Source organism: Meleagris gallopavo, chromosome 14 (genome assembly GCF_905368555.1).
Source record: "Meleagris gallopavo chromosome 14, MGAL_WU_HG_1.1, whole genome shotgun sequence".
Taxonomy (NCBI): Eukaryota; Metazoa; Chordata; class Aves; order Galliformes; family Phasianidae; genus Meleagris; species Meleagris gallopavo.
Window position 1 is genome coordinate 13,126,015 of NC_139417.1, and position 17,221 is coordinate 13,143,235.

The 17,221-nt window shown below is 45.9% G+C and overlaps 1 protein-coding gene across 5 annotated transcripts in view; it reads right to left on the minus strand.

Moving 5' to 3' along the window:
* The window catches only part of CADPS (calcium dependent secretion activator), a 175,060-nt gene that overhangs the window by 112,843 nt on the left and 44,996 nt on the right, over positions 1 to 17,221 (minus strand). For all 5 annotated transcript variants that reach the window (XM_085236221.1, XM_085236218.1, XM_085236220.1 and 2 more), the window contains exons 4-6: positions 6,877 to 6,957; positions 3,373 to 3,609; positions 1,580 to 1,701 (exon numbers count right to left, since the gene is read on the minus strand). In XM_085236221.1, the coding sequence (XP_085092347.1) occupies positions 1,580 to 1,701; positions 3,373 to 3,609; positions 6,877 to 6,957 (440 nt within the window). The remainder of the gene's footprint in view (positions 1 to 1,579; positions 1,702 to 3,372; positions 3,610 to 6,876; positions 6,958 to 17,221) is intronic.

Here is a 17,221-nt window from a genome sequence, read left to right on the forward strand (position 1 = left end):
AGTGATGGAGCAATGCATAATACTTCAAACCCGACTCGCACCTCTGTAGGAAGTCAGCACAGAGATGAGGGTGATGGACTTACATAACCTGTACCATGCCGTAGCATTCAGTGTTGGCTGCATGTTCCTGAGGGCTGATGGCTTTCTGCCCAGACACTGTACATTTCATTACGATAAAAAGACCCATTCAATTAAAGAGCTCACTCCTGCATCCCTTATTTCCAAAACAACACTTGTATAAATGCTGACAGCAAGAAGGCTTGTATAAGGAAGGACAGATTCTTAGAGCAACAGTGGAATGAAAAGACCAAGATAAGAAAGTACGTGTAAACCAGCAAGTCTGCTATTTAATAAGGGGAACAGTAATTTCCTCCAAATAGAGCTCTAGTTTCCTCACTGAAGCAACAAGAAAACCTAAAATAGTGACAACTGCAGGTTCTTATGGAGATTTTCTTCCACATGCAGCTCTCCTACTTCCTTCTCTGAAGCAGATTTTAATGTGTTTTGAAAAGTAAGCCAGGCTGCAGCACTTCCCCTGATTGGGAATATTGTGTTTAAATAACTTACTGCAGATTCCTATTCTTCTGGTACTCTGCAGGGTCCAAAGCATCAGCATTTTCTGTGCCTCTGCGGGAGGATGGCAGCTGATGGAAGATGTTAGCTGACACCTCCATGAGAGCACCTCCCTTTAACCATCTGCCTGCAGTGCTCGTGCATTTGCATGTGATGCAACTGCACGGTTTCAGTCGGTTCCAAGCTTCCTTCCTTCCATGAGCTTTGAAAGCTCCTGGTGAAATATCACTAGGGATTGGTCCATCATAGGAAATAGGATATGGGATCAGAGAGGGAACATCCCAACGGCAGCCCCTCCTGCACCACCTAGTATCTCTGGAAGAGCTTTCAACTTAAATTATACGAGGATGTGCACTCAAAATGCCATTAAAGAGTGAAATCTCTGTGGTGAACAAGAGGAAAACAGTCTCAAAGCCACATGAACTGTGTTTCAAGTCACGAATATAACAAATCAGAAAGGAAATAAACCATTCATCATTTTCTTCTTCCAAATTAACAATGATTAATTACTACTTGCAGGCTAATACAACATCTGGAGGGAACAGGAAAAGCAAAGTACAGGGCTGAGTTGGGAGTTGTAGGGTGGTTTGGGTCAAAGAGGACAGAACAAAACTCTGCCCTTGAACTTAACCCAGGCACCGGGGCCTCAGACACAACTTTAACCAAGCGAGTCAAAGCCTTCCCCTACTCTTCTGTCCCACCTCCAGCTGTGGCTGCTGTTTCCCTTCCTCACAGAGCTGCCAAAACCCTGCCAGTAAGGATGAGATTATGTAGCTACACCTGATGGCATCAGTTCAGATGGACACTCAGACAAGTACTCATCTAAGCACCTGCTTAACTCCATCCCTATTTAGCAAAGTATTTACGTACAGGCACAAAGTTACATGCTACAGGAGACATAAGCCTGTCATTAACACCTTTTTTTTCCTCGGTCAGGCAAGGCTTATGTGCCATTCTTAGTTGCAGAGTGGTGCTCTGCATAAGTGAAATGAAAAGCAAGACTCACGTTGGCTTTGATGCTTCAGCCTGGTCAGTCTGCAGTTTCTCACCACCTTCCACTTCCATGGTGCAGTACACGATGCGGTTGGGGGCCAATGACTTCAGACCCTGCACCTCCATAATGACGACCTGTGGGCAAAGGAAGGCGGTGTGAGAGGAGATCTTCCCTCACACCTCAATTATCCCACGGGTTAGGCAGAACTGGGGGCTTCCCTGTGCTGCTGGGTGAGCAGGGAGCAGGGGCACCAGGGAGGCCTACGAGGAGACTGGCAGGCCTGCCTTGGCTCCCCTCTGATGAGCAAGAGTTCAGTGTGCAGAGCAGCAAACAGACCTGCCACCTCCTGAAGTCACTGAAGTTCACTCTGCTGCTGCTTCCCACTGGAAGGGTTCAGCTGGAGCAAAGCATTTTCAACATCCCACTGTAAGGATGAGTCTTTTCACAGCTATACACGTTACACAGGCTTTTCCAACAGAGAGGTCCTGGTCTTTGTGATAGTTCTCTGCTCCTCTGTACAGTAACACTCAGAAGTCAGGCTTTATTTGAAGCTGCCACTGAAGGCACTGTCTCTGGGTTCACAGCCCTATTCTAAGAAAGACTGAACTGAATATTATAGAGATGGTTTCAGCCCTCTAATGAGTTAAACTCTGAGACTTGACAACCATCACTGTACATTTTGCACTGGCACAGTGTATCGAGCAAGAGACTCCTTAGGGAGAGAAATAAACAGGAAACTACACAAAAACAGGATTTTCTTATTTTTCTACATCCTACGTTTTTGACCCCATCCTGGTGCTTGTTTTGACAACGTAACATAAATCCATTGACAATCAACATCTCTGTACTGGTGCTCTGAGATGCTGATAATTCCATGGAGTAAATACATTGCCTAGACCACAGATATGTTTGCACAGAACAATTAACTCAGCTGAAAACAGCGCTATAGCAGCACTTCTTTCAGAACAGAGACAGCCTATTTCAGAGGAAACCGTGTGTCCCTGCAGCACTCTGCCATCCCCTGGGCTGTACAGACCAACAGCTCAACCCACAGCAGAAACTCAGAGCTCAACAAAAAGCAAATGGCAAGCCAGCAAACCACAGTATTTCCACACAATCTGTTGGGTGCATTCAAACCTCAGCAATTTTCAATGATTTTCCAAAGAGGAAGCAAAGCTTGCAGAGAAATAAAGTGACACCTCTAACTGGCAATAATTAAACACTGACATTTACAGTGTGTTTCAGTACACTGAGAACTAGAACTGCCAACGAGGAACCCCTGTAGCATTATGCAGGCAGAGTTGTCAGCCTGAGGTTCTGGTTTTGTTCCCTTAGTGCTGCAGAAAACAAACTGCAGTAGCCAGCCTACTGTGCACATCTCAGGGGTATCGCAAAACATAGAAGCCCAATCAATCCTTGCATTTATTGCAGTGGTTTTAGAAACAATACAGGGAGAGGGGCTTTGGTTGGAGTTACTGCTGTGCAGTCAGAAACAAGCCTTATGAAGTCAGACAGGCATATTTCTGAGCCAGTAGATAGGCATCAGCAGGAAATTCTTTTACAGCAGGTTTATCTTTTACACTTTTTTCCAGCAAGATAATCAGAAGCCAGAAAGGACAGCATCTGACTACAGGCAAAGCTTCTGGTAACTCAGAGAGGAACTGTTCCTCATGGAGATCAGAAAATGACTCCTACTGATCTCTCTCCACCTAACTGTTAAGTCTGAATTCTGCAGAAGTTGGCTGCTGAAATTTCTGTTCCACCAGTTTTGCAGGCTGCCTGCTGGAACACAGTGTGAAGCTCACCTCCAGGGAGAATGACAACACAACGTCTGACTTGGACAGCTGGTTTTCATTTTCTTCTCCCATGTCAATTATCGAGGTGTTGTGACTACGCTTCAGCTTCTGCAGCTTGAACTCGGAGCCTCCTTTAGACACAGGCATGCTCTCTAAGTTGGCCATCAGGAGATTGACAGATGACTTCAGCTCCTCGATGTACATGTTTTCCATTTCTTTGGACACAAACTTGGGAAACTTGCGCTCCTTGGATTCAAAAACAAAAACAACAGAATGAATTGTAGTGACAATCAGCACTGGGAGAATCCCTCAGGAGCATCTGCAGAGAGGTGGGAACGCCCACCAACCAGATGACAAATTACAGCTTCCCCCTGTGTAATGCAGAACCATTATCGTTAGCTTCCCATAGAATTACTACTTGGTCCTTATCCAACTTTGCTGTTTCTTGCATGCACTTGCACTTCATTTGTTTCCTGTCTGCAAATAGCTTCCTTCTTATGTATTAGTTCCCAATTACAGAAATACCAGGTCAGTTCCCTGCTGAACTTCGCAACCAACAGCAATTTACTAACGAGTCAAAGCATGCAGACATTTCAGGATTTTTTTTCCCCCAATCTCTCAGATGTGCCAGCTGAAAAAACACTTCTGAGCCCAAGTTGTGAGGGGAGCTCAGGGAGGTAAAACCAGCTATAAGTGGGCAGAACTGCTTGGACCCAACTGCAATGAGGGGTAGAACACCGTCTTCACTACTTGTCAGGGACAGTTTCTCCTTCCGAGACAACCCTGATGCTAGCAGTTCTCTGCCTGTGGTTCCTGGGGACTTCACTGGGAGATCCTCTCATGCTGCCTGCTATTAACAAGACCATGAGAACCAACACGACACTGCAAGGAAAATGTGATGTTCTCCAGAACATGCTCTCTGCTTTGAACTGCTGCCCGTGCCCCAGCTCTGTTAGGGCTCCTGGTCTATGACCTACACCTTCAGATATGTCTGCCCATTCCCTGAATGTGCTCAGGCTTTGAACATCTCACAGCAAGACTGTATGAGGCATATGACAGCAAAGCAGTCACATCTGCCGTCAGAGAACTTGAGGTTGACATGCAAAGCATCTTCTCAGGTGCAATTCATAACACAATAAAAAGCAGTTTGTAAAATGTATGCTAAAAAAGAAAACAAGGTCACGTTCATTCTACAAGACTGTTATAAGGCTGCTGGAAAAATACTCTACTGCACTCAACAGCCTACCCACTGCAAGCACAACTCACGGCTGCGTTTACTCCATACAGTCTTCTGTTTCAAGTCTCAATCTTGGGAAGCAATTTTCTCAAGTAAATTAGAGCTGGTGTAAGATAAATTACCTAATCAGTCTGTGTTACTGCATAGGCATTAAGAAAGTTGCAAGCCACCTCTAGAGAAAGAAAAAAACCACAACTGCTTCAGATGTTGAGAACTACTGCTGAAGCAACGATGTTCAAACGATTGCTTTTTTCACACTGCTGCTGTCACTCTCTCCAGGGACTCAACTTTAGCTCTGTCCCCAAAAACCTCTTCACAAACACAGCAAGGCCTGAAACAGTTCACTGCGTGTCACCAGCAGCTTCTTATAACGAGGCAAAAAGCAGGTAGCTTGAAGCGATGCGTAGCAGTTTCATTGGTATTGGGTGTGATGATGGAAATGCAGAGATGCAGCTACAGTCCCAAGTTACCCAGCATGGTCCTGCAGCACCATGATATGAGGTCCTTTTAGAATCCACTGCCTTTGTTGCCTCTTACCTACAAATGTCCTCCTAATGAGGAGCTAACTTGTCTTTAGCGCGGTGTTGGTTCAATGAGCACTGCAAGTTTCCCTGTGCAGCAAAACTGTGTTAAAAGCAGCAAATTGGAGATAAAATTGGAAACACTGCCCTCTCACAGAATTGAATTGTGAGCCTACTCCGTGCTACAGGAAAAGCAGTCCTGCCCAGAAAGGAGGATACAGAGAAGGACTCAAAAGGTCATTTGGATGCCTCTAAAAGGCAGCATTCACGGGTCTAAAAGAACAAGGATTCCTGCAGACAGGTACTGGTGGGATCTGACATTCTGGAGAGAAGGCCTCCAGCAGTCGTGTGAATGAGATTAAATATCAATAACTGCCAAACTGGTAAGTCATGTTTACTGCTAACCTCCCTCCAAGCTGCACTGCTGTGTTTGAAGGTTGAATTCTGCACTGGGAAATGTCAGCTTGTGTTTGGGACCTTGGTGTGACTGTCTCTCGCAGGTCCCGCAGTAGCACAGTTTGTTTGCAGTATCCTTGGGGGTGAGTGGAAAAGGCAAATCGTTGTTTGCAAAAATAACTCTTGATGCTGCAGCCTCTGCTGGCTGCTGCTGAACTATGCACGTGCCATAAAGACAAAACAAAGCAACAAAATCAGACAATCTCAATCTGGTACCCAGGGCCTGGCTACCCATCTCAGGGCTGCAGTGCACCACGCAGGGGGTACATCTCACTGTAAAGAAAAAATATTGTCTTGAAAATAAAATGGCAGAAGGCCAAGCGCTGAACAAAGGAAAGCAGCTGTAGTCAGTTTGCTTCTGGTGTTACCTTTCTCACAAAAGCCTCAGCACTTGGACACAGCTCCTTGTGCACACAGGGAGGGACGTGGGTCCCCAGCCTGAGCTAAGTCTCTCTGATTAGGCCTTTTTGTCTTCCATCTGGTAATAGTTCCCAGATTATCCAAAAGCCAGATAGATCATTCCCAATGTCTTCAGCCCCATATAGCTGAGAGCATCTGATCGGAAGCAAGGATAAAATCTTGGCTGCGCTGATGTCAACAGGGCCCAGAATTTCTCTCCACAGGTGGTCAATCGGAGGCCAAATATATCTGCACTGAGAGAGGTGTGATTTGTTCCTAGGGAGATGTCTCCTTACAGAAGGGTTCCTGGGGCACTTTGCTGGATGTGTTGTTACAAAAACTGTCTTGAACTCCCACGTCTGCTGCTCTGGATGACAATGATGCCCACAGGGGTGCAATACTGGCCTGCCTGTCCTCATGCCAAGTGTGAACATGTTTGAGACAGCAAATGTGCAGTACCCTTACTGAGGCAGAATGTACCTACAGGCAGGGAACTGCGGCTCCCAGCAGCCCAGTATACTGCACAAACTCTTTAGGGCAATTCCTGGCTTCTTGTTACATGCTATATATTACCAGCCAGCACAGAAATTTGAAGAAGAGTGTTCAGATGTACATGTGCAGATCTAGCTGCAGCAGTTCAAGACATTTTCTTTCCCAATTCTGAGAACTCATAATGCACCTGAATATTTTGGAAACTATCTCAGCTCATTAGGGACATTCTAGGAAAATCACATTGTAACAGCATCTGCAGTAGTTGCTTTCTTCATAGCTGAAGAACTGCATATTTTTTACTGTGATTATTGGGAAGAGAAATCTGTGAGAGAAGTACAAGACCTGGGAAGAGTAACAAACTGCTTACACACTTGTCAGTGCAGAAGATTTGTAAAATTTTTTTTTTACCTTGGCAATTTGCTCTGCCATTTGAAGACGTCCATCCAACTCACGTCTGATCTGTGCTGCTTGCTCATCTGGGTTGTCCAGCTACATAAAACCAAACAAAAATATTAAGGTTAAAAATCAACCAATGCAGAACCTTCAGAAGCCGTTCAGTTTTTCAGGCTGATCACTCAAAGTATGCATGCCATGTTCACAAGGTCCCAAGAGGGACGAGAGCAGAGGAACATGCTAACCCTGTGTTAGATGCTTGCACAGCCTCTTCACACAAGGCCCCATCACCAGCCAAACACTCTCCTGCTCCTGCTTGGCATCCAGAAAAAGACTGCAGCTTCCAGCTGAGAGCTTCTCCACAACACTTCCTACAGCCCTGTGGTTCAGGGTTTGGCACCTGCCTGGCCCTCAAACATCTTCTGAAGATAAAAAGTTGTTCCTGCCAATTAAGGAAGCAACTACAGTGCATGAGCAACACACAGGTGTCTGCAGCGAGCAGTTTTCCATTGGTAGGACTCAGAGGTAGGTATGTTATTTTCAGTGGGAATACGAAGTATAGATCACAGAACAACAAAAAAGCACAAAATCAAATTCAGACACCAAAGAAGTCAAAAGCAGTAATGACGTGCAATTTTATAGCACCTTTCCACTCCAACCACTCTTCAGACCCCTCCAGAGTTGTTTTGGCCTCAGTACAAGGCTAGAAACATGCTGTGATGGCTGGCAGTGGGGCTGCTCCACCCATGAGCTGCAAAACCAAGCTCAGCCTGGTGCTAAACCTCACCATTTTGGTTCATTTCTTGTAAATGTGACTCCACAGAGGAGGGCTGGCTCTCCCATCCAAGCACCCTTTTCTGGCTATTTGGAGGAAATAGGCAACTCAAGAATCCAAGGTTAGCACCCACAAATCACCTTCTGAAAGCCTAAATCCCGTCTTTGCCCCTTTTTGAAATAGTGCCTATAGACAGCCACCTCCCAACCTGTGTCTTAATTACCCAGGGTTCAAGAACTGATCCTTCTGGCCACCAGCAAATAGCACTGCCACCAGCTGCTGTACGTTAGCTCTGCCATGATAGCCACACATAAATGAGGTTTAAATGCTGGTCTGGGGTTGCTCTCACCACCTCCCTGTGTTTTATCCTCCTCAGGAGACAAACTGCTTTACAGAACAGAGCAGGGCTGGTGCAGTGCAGTCTGGAAAGCTACAGCCGTGGCAATGACAAAAGTTTCAGTTTTAAGGCTGATGAGTTATGAGCAATTCTGTTAGAGCTCCCCAAGAGTGCAGAAATATCTTGCTTTCCCCCAAACCAGCATCTGCCCACATAACCTGTGTCCTCTTGCAAGGCACACTCACTCCTGCGTGGAGCAGTGTGCATGCAGGAGGATAGCTGCAAATTGCTTCAGCACAGATTTTCCAAAGAGATGACATTCATTGCAACTGAGATTGAGGGAAAATACATTTTTGATCAGTTTTTTAAAGCCTCCGTTACAGCTTTAATTAAAGCAGGAAAATGATATGGTTTAGGACCCTGATCCAAATTCCATTGATGCTTCAGTGATCTCTGGCGTAGCCACCTCAGTTTCACTCACTGCAGCTGCACCAGTACACTTTTCATAACCTGCTACTCTCACCTCCATATTCCTGATCCCCAAACCAGTATGGAGCCATAAAGCACAGTTCCCTTATGATTCTCCCCTAAACAAAAACATCACTTTACTGATGCTCGCACATCAGTGATGTGATGAGCTGCTCAATTAAAGGAAGGAAATGCACAATTCCAGACTTCCGTATCTTTGCAGCTCTAAAAAAAGGGGCATTACTCGAACTCCATCTGAGCTGCAATAATTGAAGCTAATCACACATCACTCAAAATAGCTCAGATGCCAAATTTAGAAACCAAGGATGCTGCTTTGGAGATGTTTTGTGGTATGGTAACAAGCCAGCAAACTGTCTCACGCTTTCTGTACTTTCTTGATTTTGCAGAGGTTTTGCAATGATGCTACAGGTGTCAAAAACTGTGTCGTGGGGAGATCTGACTGCAGATTACTTCTCTTAGGAGGCAACACACTCAGCACCCTGCAGCAGCAGCTGGATGGGCAATGCACTCCTTCCCAGAGCTATGGGCTGCCAAGCTGGTAACTGAGACTTGAAGGAAACAAAGAGTATTTCCAGGCTGTATTTTCAATGACTGCAAAACAGCTCCACAGCAAGAACTCATCTGTCGGGAAGTGATGACAAAGAAGCTCAGCGACAGCCCGTGACAGCCAACAGAACGTCTCCCACTTGTTGTGCAAGGAGCAGGGTGAGGCTGCAGTCCCTGCGTGCTCCCACAGCTCAGTCACTGCTCCTGCTGACATCAAAGCACGCCACGTACGTTTTATACAGCCATAACACTATAGAGGGCTATTAAAAGAGTGCTGGTGCCCATAAAATATACCCTGCTCGTGAAATAAGGTACGGGGCGAATGTAATCCATGCTATCTAAGCAATATCGAACAGCCAGGGAAGGCAATGCAGACCCTAACGTCATTACAACCCGACTTCTTAACTAGAGAATGAGCTATTTATTTCCTGCCGTATGTATGCCCACTTTATATTCAAATACTTGACAGGCAAATACTTAAATGATTTACAGAGTCAAGGAGAAATTGAATTAGTTTCGTTCTGCATTATGACTATGTTATGGGTATGCTATGAATAAAGCAAGGAAATACATCAGAAGGTTGCCCCAGTCAATTAAATGGGAAAAGTATTATAAATATCAGGATATATATGATTTGTCATATGTGCTGGGCTTTTCTTCAGCAGCACACCACAAATAGATGACGTACATAATTTGCAATTCTCAACTGAACATTACCCAACTGCCTGCTGGTAAATTAGATGTTTTCATATGTCTGCCCGCATACAACATTAGTTCTCTCTGCTTGCCCTGCAGAGATTATCAATGTCGGTTAACACTTGTTAAAGTAAAACAATAAAAATAAAATAAAATTATGCAGATTAGATTTTGAGTGGAGCCCAAAATCTTCCAGAATCACAGCTCGTCTGTCACTGAATGCATCGTGGGGTGTATGCCTACTTTTAACCACATGGTCACTGTTAACTGCAAAGAAAAGATCTTGCAAAAGACCATTTTATAAACTGCTAAATGTGAATAAATTTTAATGAGTGCTAATAATATGAAAGAAAAGAGGTTGAAGACCTTCATGACGGAGATTTGGCACTCCAGTTCGTGACTTAAAGGGCATGGTGGGGATGCACTGGGGTTGGATGTGGTGACCCCAGAGGTCTTTTCCAACCTTAATGGTCCTATGATTCTATGATGTGACTTGGAGAACACAGTATTTAATTCCGGGCAAAACCAATCACCTGCATGCAGGAGAACCCCATGGCTTTCTCCACTCTGAAATGAATGTGCCGCAGAGTTCTGCCTTGTAGTATCCCAAGGGATAGCAGGTAGTCTCGCTGCTCCTTTCAAAGGTGGAAGAGAAGGGAAACAAACCAACCTAACCTAACCTAGCCCTAAGATTTGCAGTAAGATGCACAAACTCCTCCCAGTCCATGCTGAAATTGTTTCCTTCCTCTGGGAAACACCTCCCTGCACTACCCAGGCTGAGCCCTGTGATTTTTAAAGGCACAGCCCCGTCTCACCTCCACTCACCCCAGAAAAAGCCAGGAGCATTCAAGGGCATTAACAGTGTTAATGGAGACTTTACATTCCAGTGGTTTTGGAGCAAAGCGCTGTAGATTTAAAGCCCCACTTAAGGCTTCAGTTTATCACTGCTTAAAGCCCAACAATTACAAACGCAGCCCTGGCTCCAAAGGCGATGCTGGGCTGCTCTGCTCCCTCCTTCATCCATCCCTATGCCCGGAGCCATTTCGCTGGGCTCACTGCAGCGCGTGATGCTGCAGAGGAAAGGCTGAGTCTGGCGGACCGCAGTCTGTCAGCAGCAACACCCAAAGCCATCCAGAGCCGTGCCACCAAGCACCGACAGAGCTCTCTCCCCACAGACACACGCAATTCCAACACAACGCCGAATGTTTATCAACATTAGTGGAGCAGACCAACGTATCGTGCTCTCAGCACCGGGAAGCTCCTGCTTTTTAAGCCGTCACAACGAATAGCACCGCTGGAAATAACTTTGTAGTATGCTACAAGGATGTGTAAGGACAGGAAGCGACAAGCAGGCAAGACGTGCAGCCATCAGCCTGGCACTGACAGCACGCACGCAGTGACAGGTATTGTCGGCATAATTGTCATCAGCCACAGGAGAGGAGCCAGAAACCATTGGGACCATTTAACAGCGTAATCCCTCCCTGCCAATCACTGTTAATGCTAACATCACTTCCCAGCCAGAAGAGCACGTGTTACCAAGTTGCAATAAGTGGGGCTTGCTGAAGGGTATTCCCCTCCCTCTGAGGAAGGTTTCACTGTGGCTATGAGTGCAGCCATCCCCCTGCACCATATGCTGCTGCAGAGCACAACGCAGTGCTGGCAATGCAGAGGCATAGGGATATGATTCGTGCTGCATGAGGAATAAAGCCACTTTGATTTTCAGGTTCCTGACCTGTGCTCTGTTGAACCCCACCCAGCCAAGACAAGGGAAGGTTACCGACACCGAGTAGCCGAACCCACAGCTGATGTTCTCATAAAATAATGAACTAAAACCAGCTCAGTGGTTGCACTGATTTTCCAACACATCGATTTAATGAAATGCTTCTCCCATGACAACACGTGTCAAGTTTCTGGAAACCCTTTGAACGCTGATCTGGCCACTCACCCACCCAAAATGCAGCCAGATCACTGTGTCATGTATGGTTACTGGTGCCAAAGCCACCAAGACCCAGGCCCCACATCCTTCGGCATGCCAGCAGCTATGTAGCTCAGCAAATGGTAGATTAAGTATTTCAAAGCAAACATGCTGGATGTGAAGGCTGAACAAGAACACAATATGGGTGACAATTTTGCAGCTTTGATGTAGAGCTTTAGGAGAGATCTTTGTCTAGGAAAGGGAGCTTTCGCTTTGTAATGCACAACGAGAGAAAATGCTGAAAAATTCATAAGTCCCCTTCAATTAATAATTAATCAATCAGTCAAGGCTCGCTAGTAACTCAGGTGTCTGGCACCATGGAGTGCTCCAACTGAAGAACACATGGCCCCAAAGTGGTTCATTGGCCACTGCTCTGGCAGATACAGTGACATGAGCCAGGACAAACCCCACCTGGAACACAGTCATAATTTACCTGTAGCATCCTTTCCCATGAAAAATTCCAACAATTGAGGAAATATTCTTTTCCACAAGGGCCATCACGCTCTCAGCTCAGCTGATACCTCAACTAGACTGCAGGAAGGGCTGCAGGCTCCCTCCCCACATGCAGGTGGGATGCTCTCTGTACAACTGGGAGTATGAAGGACTTTAAATTGTCTCGTAACTTACGTCAATACCCTGGGCAACATGCTAATCCTTTGTGCAGCAAATTGCAACCCAAAGCCTGCCAGCTGCCTTGGGATTTGAAATGAGAGAGGGGAAGGGAGCAAGGACAGTGTCCCAGGTATTGCCCACCTCTTGGATCAGCTTAGGAGGTGCTGAGCATCAGCACAGCCAGAATGTGGATCTGAGCACGTCTTTCTTCCTTTCCAGCTCATGATGGGGCTTGGGGGTTGCTACAGGACTGTGTCCTATTTAGAAGGGCTCTGCAATGGCTGTGTCTTGATCTGTCCTACTCACTGCATGCTTTTACTGCTGAGAGGGTCACTTGATGCACACAGGCAATCCCTTCTTTCAGGGACTGCAGCCAAAAAATGGATTGTCAGAAACCAGTTGAGCCTCATTTACCCACTCTGGGCCAATAGATTAAAATGAAAGGGGAGATTTTTGTGATGGGGCCTCTCTGAAACCCTCTGGATTCTAGCAGCAAAGGGAATGCCTGCAGCTTGCTCTGGAAGGATGCTCCAGAAGGATGCTGAGCCAGTAGCTTTGCTCCAAACCCTAAGTGGAACACTGGGTCAGCTCCACAGATGTCAAATGATCTCTAGCCAGAAAGAAAGATATCTGAGTGCTGTGCTTGCTCCTGCAGCAGAAGGATGTCCCTAAAACCATCTTCCCCTGCAGCAAAACCCTTTCCTGAAACCAGTGGCCAAGTTGCAAGAAATGCGTGATGAGGAGTTTCTCTTTGAATTGGCCCTTGTAACCCTGCCTGCTAACATGGACAGAAGAATACAAAAATAGTTGCTGCCAAGGGGAGAGGTTTTTTAAGACAGCACCAGCCTTCTGCAAGCTGTTTTAAGACTGATGTGACTAAACATCAGTACACCCCTGCACCGCTGTGCAACAGTGATGCTCAAGGCTACCTCTCCTCTGACCAGTCAGACTTCCTAAAATCAGTCCTTCAGCCCAAAACAAGTGCTGAATATTTCTAGTACAGTGTAAACTTCCAATAATCCAACTAATAACAATCTGCATCTATTACTTTGCCAACATTTGTTCCTAGGGCACAATATTTGTGATCAGAAACAGTAGTAGAAACAAGATTTCAAGCAGGAAAACTTCTGAGTTTCCAGCTGAAATCAATTTTCAAAAACTTTGGGAAAAGTCAAAAGAAATCCATTAACCCAGTGAAAAATTCCAATGACTCATTAGATATTTGAGAACGGGAGAGGTTTAACACTGGTTTAATTCTTGGCCAGGTTGTTTGGCAGTATAGGTGCCATGTGCCCAGATGGCTTTACACTGGGCAAAAGCTGGTCAATGGAGGGTTTTTCTGTTGTTTGTAAATGTTACAGAATTCATTAAGCAAACCACCATGCAAGGTGACAAACTCCCTCCCCTTGCTGGAGCAGAGCCCTGCACCACTTGGCTCTTACACACACAAAATCTGACCTTCTGCAGGATGCCCATCGTTTCCAAATTCCTGGCCATTTGCTAAGCAGCTGCAGATCAGTGCCTGCTCCCTTTATCCCAGCAAGCTTCTGTGTTACTCAGTGAACCACTGCTGCTGTAAGGAAGCAAAGGGTCCTGGGGGGGAATTGATTTAAAACAGCACAAAGGACTTGCACCATTTGGTTAGGGCTGGTGCTTTCCCCTCTAAGAGAAATCTCATTTCACAGCTCATAAGCTTTGGGGCTGTGCTAGAAATGCAAGTGAGAACGTTCACTGGGATGTACCAGCAGCCCCTCTCTGCCTGAGTGCTGACTTCAATAGCAGAGCCATAAATCGCTGCATTCCACAGCTGGCTGGGCTCTCGCACATCATGTAAGCACAAAACAGCCAGGCCAAGCTCTCCATCTAAATGCTGCCTTGTTGAGAAATGCTTACCCCATCAGCTGAGCAGGCTTCCAACACATTTTGGAGGAGCACAGCATCTCTGCAAGCACATACATGGAGAAGTGCAGAGGTTTCTCATGCCCTCCTTCGTGCTGGTGGCTTTGTAAGCAGAGGTGTCAGCCAGGCTCCCTGCATGGAAGGGCTTTGAAAAGGGAAATCCGTCCCCCCCCCACCTATCTCAGTGTACCAGCATACCTCGACCCCAGCTTTGCAAGGATGCTCTGTGCTGCAGGGCTGGGAAAGGCTGAGACAAGCAAATCCAGCGCGCAGCTTTCTGGCAGCATGTGCAGAGATAGCTACAAATTTATGAGTGGTGATAAAACAAAATAAATAAAAACGGATGCAGAAGAACAGAGAGGGGGAAGAAAAAGCATTGTCTCCCTTTGCAAACGTTTGGCAGGCCATTAAAAACACCAAAGGGATGGGAAAACACTTCCACTCGAATGGCATAGCCTTCCAATCTGGCCCTAGAGAACTTCTGAACCCCACAAATCCCTCTGCAAGATCATCCGTAAGAGGTGTACAACACTGAAAGGGCTTAAAAACTAAGCTGTCCAGAATCTCTTGACCTCTGAGCATGCCTTAATACTCACTGCTTATGTATTGCGTAAGGATGCTTTTAGGCCTGCCTGGGGCATATGCTGAGCTACGGCACCATGAAAGAAATCGGAGCTCCAAATCCAGAATCAGAGCTCATGCAGCCCAAGGTAGATTCCTATGCTTAGTCTGCTTGTGTTTCTTTATAGCTTATCATTTTCAAATTGATTAATACGAAGGAAATAATCTAGATTTCTGACACGTGACAATAAAGTACTATTCAGTTCTAAATATTTTGTTATAGCTAGAATTATCTGCAATTAACTCATCCCAAACTACATGGAATAAAGATCTATGTATCCTCAGATCCCAATCCCTTGATTAGAATCTTAATTAATGTTAAATACAATGGTCACATAACTCAAAATGGGCTTTAGCCTCCGCAGTCAAAACAAAACTGCAGTACATTGTCACTCTGTGGGATTAAGAGTGACACACTAAGGATGTAGGAACACCTCCAGCAGTGTCTGCGTAACCTGTAAAGCCAGGTTAAGAATCTCACATAGGAATTCACACCACCTTAACAGCTTCACCTAATAGGCTAATAAAAAGGTCAGTTATTTGCCCTAACATGTCGTGTTATGCATTATAAGATTTCAGAGAAATTTGCATCTAAGGGAAATTCCTATTTTTAAATAGAAGCAATGCTGTTAGCCATGCAACAATCTCTAATTTATCACTGCATTTTGGAAAAGTCACCTCTCTTTAAAATAATTAGCATTCACCTGGTGGCTTCCCTCCAGCTCCACCATGGCACGTGGCCTTGATTCCTGGTCCATCAGCAAGAGGCTGCGAGATAAGGGAGGGCCAGGGCTGCTCCTGCCTGACAGCACCAACCTTGTGTCTGGCATAACAGAAAACATTAACTCCTGCTGCAAATATTTATACGAAGTGAGATGCAATTAAGTGATCTGCAATTGAAAATCAGCCACCTAAAAATTCAGTCGTGCAGACGGTGTTAAATATAACTGCAGTTATTGCAAGCTAATTCAAATAGAGATAATACAGCAGCAACAGCAAATGGCAGTCGATCACATCCCATCGTTAACACCCTTCTCCATGGGGAAAACCATCAGGTGAAGCTTCTGAGCTGCTCTGCAGTGTTGGGGCTGTGGGGCTGGGACAGTGGCATATCTGCTGTTCTTCATCACACATCCCAGGTTGGGCCATCCCAGCTGTGTAACACACCAAGATACAGCAGTGCTGCAGGAGAGGCATCCGCATCCCGTGAGTCCTGGAAGGGTTAGGATGATGGGGCAGACCCACAGTCCACAGGACCACCTTCTCACATTGCAGTCAGCCCTCAGCAGCCAAGGACGTGCTGCCAGGAGATGGCCCTGGGATCTTGTCCAGAGCTATCTGCCACGCTCATCACCTTAGAGCTTTTGTTCTCCTGACATCTCATGAGCTGAGATGGATCATATCTCAGCCTAGCTGGGATTGCAATCCATACAGTAATTTGTTGGCTGTGATTGAAGTTTTACAGTGCACTGCCATCCCAAATGACACGTCTTTGCAGACAGAGGGGCTTTACCAGATCCACCCCTCACCAGAGAGAGCTTCTTGAACAAAAGATGGATTGATTTAGGGACAGAACATGAGCTGGGTGGTGGGTCAGGTCTCACTGTAACTCTTCTAGGTATCTCATCTGCAAGGAGCTCTCTGACCTCCTGCTTTTTGAGGAAATGCTGCTTACTCTGAGCTACATTCAGCACGGCGTGACCTCCTTCCTTTGAAAATGTTACCGGGGCAGGAGGCTTTTGCTTACAGAGTGAAGAAAAATATATTAGATCCTGACAGTGCAGCATTACACTTTCTGCTGGTGTTGAGGTCTCCTGACGCTTTCTGAACAGCAGTGCATTGCAAAAATCAGGTGAAAATCTCCTCCCTGAACACATTTCATCTGCATTCCATCCTCCGCCTTCTCCTTTAAACTCCTGTGGAGGGCAACACACTTCACACGCAGGAAGGACGTGTAAGAGAGTGCAGAATATGCGGAGTGCAAATGTGCCTGCTGGTCCACGGTGTTTGTGCTGCCCATCTCCAATGGCAGCTGCAGCTCTTCTCGGAAAGAGAAAAATCACCAATGAAGAGATCAAAGGGAAGAGAAACGCTTGGAGCATTCTCACAGGATTTGGTGTTTTTTGCATTCTGCACTACAACCATGTCAAAACTGTGCTGCTATAGTCAACCTGTTACTTCAAATGAAGGTATCATCGGATGCTACAGGCTATAAAACTGTGGCAGTGTACACAAACAGAACCTACGTCTCAAATCCCTTTCCTCCACTTCTCTCTATTAATCAAGTTGCTTGCTAAAGCAGATTTATGGAAACCAGGGGGCTGCAGCCAGTGCCCAGAGCATAGGAATAAATATTGAGTGCGTGCCATCATCCACGGGGTCAGATAGCTCTCCTTGCTGCATCTCCATG